This window comes from Camelina sativa, chromosome 14 (assembly GCF_000633955.1).
Source record: "Camelina sativa cultivar DH55 chromosome 14, Cs, whole genome shotgun sequence".
NCBI classification, from domain to species: domain Eukaryota; kingdom Viridiplantae; phylum Streptophyta; class Magnoliopsida; order Brassicales; family Brassicaceae; genus Camelina; species Camelina sativa.
The window spans coordinates 8,784,336-8,787,408 of NC_025698.1; the positions used below are offsets into that span (position 1 = coordinate 8,784,336).

Here is a 3,073-nt window from a genome sequence, read left to right on the forward strand (position 1 = left end):
CCTGTGGATTATCGAGACGTGGCAGACATGCCACAGCTCTATGATCTGTTGTCTTTCCTCTATGAAAGTTATATGCCACGCTACTTGATTCTGCTCTTCATCTTCCATCATCGTGTTCTCCTCGTTCTCTACACTATATCCTGCTCCATCATTTGCTTCCAACTCAAGCACCTGAACAAGTTAAAACTGATGAGAAGATAGATATAAAAGGAGAATAAGAGGATTTAATTTTAGGGTGTGTTATCTTTGTCTAACCTGACAAACGAGAAGTTGTTTCTGGTACTGTAGTTTAGCTACACGTTCTTTGAGTTCAGTTACGTATGCTCTTATGCTTCTCACGTTCTCCTCTGCTGCGTTTTGGAACATTTGCTGCATTTTCTTCATGTTCACAGAGCTTGATCTCCTGTAGCCTGGAGTGCTTTCTCTTGACGACACATCTCTTGACGACACATCTCCGCTTTCTTCTCCTTTCTGAGGAGTCTCTTTCTCAGACCCTTGTGGTGTCGTTGCCCCTCTAGTTCCAGAATTGTTGTTCTCTTGAGGAGCTTTGTTCTCAGCATCACAATCCAAGACTTGCCTAGAAGCGGAAAGAGGAGAGCATGGAGATTTCAAGAAGTTCTGGCGGTTGGATACACTGCTTGGTGTCAAAGGAAGAAGCTTCTTCTTCTTTGATTGATGATGATTCTTTGACTTTGGGGTTTCATCTCCAGCATTGATATTGCTCGGAAGAGACATCACCAACTTATCTATTGACTTCTGAACACTCTCAAGTTGCTCCTCTAGATTTGCAATGGTGCTTCCTTGTGAATGGAGCCTTGTTATCTCTTCCTTGAGATTGGCACTTACGCTCTTGTTAGTAGCTATGCCATCTCCAACACCCGCAACATCTTTAAGCATTGCGGATGGTTTAACAGTACGCATCTCCCTTATCTCTGCTTGAAGCTTAGCTATCGTCTGAGCTGCATCTTGATTCCCTAGTCTATGGCAAGCTACTTCCTTCTGCAACACTTCAAGAGCTTTTGTTGCTTCCTCCCCTAGCTGTTCTTGAAGGTGTTCAAGTTTGCGGATTTCATGCATCAATGTAAAAGGAGCAGTTGATGATTGCCGTATCATAGATTGGCGTATCGTAGTCTTTCTTGCTCTCTCATTCCGGTTTATGGTTTTGTTCTCTGCGCTAGGCGTCACGGCAACAGAATAGGAAAGACATTTTCTAGCCGGTGGGTCTGGAGATTCAAAAGGATTTAAGCCCTGAGATACAACAAAAGGTTTAGTGTAAGCTTCAGCTAATGCGTGTGAATATAATAAGCACAGTATAGAGACAGAAAGAGGTAGACCTTATTTTGTTGCTGATCCCCTTGAAGCTTTTGGCGCAACTCCTCAAGTTGAATTTGTGCATCATCTCTTTGTCTCCTAAGCTCTTCGATTTCCATTTCCATCTACAAAATGTCACAAAACATCCATTAACTAAGTACCAAAGCTTTGGTTCAATTGTATATTTTGGTGTATGGAAAAATCTGAAGTGGACAGAAACCTGCTGGATCTTAAAATCCTTTTCTCTTGATGGATCAGGGGTTCTACGCTCGGCCTCCAATCTAGCCACTTCTTTCTGAAGATGTTTCACTAGTTGCTTATCAGAGACAACCTGTAGATGTTTAGACAGCAAGTAAAATTTTAGATTGTGTTCATCCCAAAGGGCACTAAGAAGAACCAAAAGGATGGAACAAAGATCATTACCATGTTCACGTGGGCATTGTTTGTAACTTCTTTGGCTCGGTTAGCGAAAGATAGAGTATTTCTTGATTGTTCAGTATGAGCCGAAGCTGGACTCAGTGTACATATAATGGCTGTTCGGGCATTCCCACCTAGTGAATGCTGTAAAATCCTAGTAAGTTTGGAGTCTCTGTAAGGTATATGTCCGCTCCTTTTCCCCACACTATGAAGAGTTCACAGATTAAGATAAAATAAGTTTATTATTAAAAAGTGTTTGTGATTTTAATGTCACTATAAAAAAAATATGCAAGTATATTACCTTAATTTCCTTATGACTGTTGTAAGTGTCATTAGACTAAGATTGATATGGCAACCTTCCCTGAGTCTCGCTCCATCTGCCTGCGATTGTGATGCTCTTTCGCTTCCTGCTAAGTCCACAAAGTTCTGCAATGCATTCACACAAACACGCACACTAAGTCCACAAATTTCTAGTTAAACATTATGCAAAAACAGAGAGGGATCAATTTATACCAGACTAGCCATGTATGACCTCACACAATCTGAATTTTCACGGTGAGTACTTTGTATCGTCTGTTTTGTCATCAAAAACATGTTATTAGCATTTGCAGGGTATCTGTATTTGTGTTTTAGTGAATCAAAGAATTGAGATCATTACCAGTCTGATTATCTGGTGTGACCGCGAGCTGGTATCATTCAAAGCAGTTTCCCCAACTTGTCTTTGAGCTAAAACAAAGAAAATAAACACAATCAGTCAGTTTTATTGAACAGGAATGAACCAAGAGAATATAATTACAAAAAAAGCCAAAGAGGATCCAACTTATTAAAGTTACCTTCACAAATACTAATCAAATGCCGCAAATGTTGATCATTATTAGCTGTTTCTTCTACCAGTTTTTCAACCACAGTACCTTTCTGCAATTGTGGGATATTTAGGTGATTAGATAAATGAAAAGTCTACATTTCAATCAAGGCCATAACATCAGCGAGGAAATTATTAGTGTAAACTAGTGTGATACCTCAGGGTCATCAAGGAGTTTAAGGGCACGGCCGGAATCTGAATTCAGGAGATCTCTAACATTTTCATTATATATTTCCAGTCCAGAAATCTTGATAGTAAAATCTCTTTCAGGGGTCTGAAAACAAATAAAGGTATTGGTCAGAAGAAGACATCTAAAGACATTGATTTAGCAACTATGATCATAGCAATGCTTACCTTAATTATGTGATTGTAAATATCATTGACAGCTTTCTCAGTTACTCCTCTCATGGTGTATGTCTTTCCACTGCTCGTTTGTCCATAGGCAAATATTGTTGCTGAAACAATAAAAAAAAAAAAAAAAAA

At 39.4% G+C, this 3,073-nt stretch overlaps 1 protein-coding gene across 2 annotated transcripts in view; it reads right to left on the reverse strand.

Annotated features, from left to right (window-relative positions):
* The window catches only part of LOC104740528 (kinesin-like protein KIN-7A), a 9,176-nt gene that overhangs the window by 4,666 nt on the left and 1,437 nt on the right, over positions 1 to 3,073 (reverse strand). For both annotated transcript variants that reach the window (XM_019236306.1, XM_010461146.2), the window contains exons 4-13: positions 2,945 to 3,045; positions 2,748 to 2,864; positions 2,562 to 2,643; positions 2,387 to 2,454; positions 2,242 to 2,301; positions 2,030 to 2,154; positions 1,735 to 1,933; positions 1,532 to 1,642; positions 1,335 to 1,436; positions 256 to 1,248 (exon numbers count right to left, since the gene is read on the reverse strand). In XM_019236306.1, coding sequence (XP_019091851.1) covers positions 256 to 1,248; positions 1,335 to 1,436; positions 1,532 to 1,642; positions 1,735 to 1,933; positions 2,030 to 2,154; positions 2,242 to 2,301; positions 2,387 to 2,454; positions 2,562 to 2,643; positions 2,748 to 2,864; positions 2,945 to 3,045 — 1,958 coding nt within the window. The remainder of the gene's footprint in view (positions 1 to 255; positions 1,249 to 1,334; positions 1,437 to 1,531; positions 1,643 to 1,734; positions 1,934 to 2,029; positions 2,155 to 2,241; positions 2,302 to 2,386; positions 2,455 to 2,561; positions 2,644 to 2,747; positions 2,865 to 2,944; positions 3,046 to 3,073) is intronic.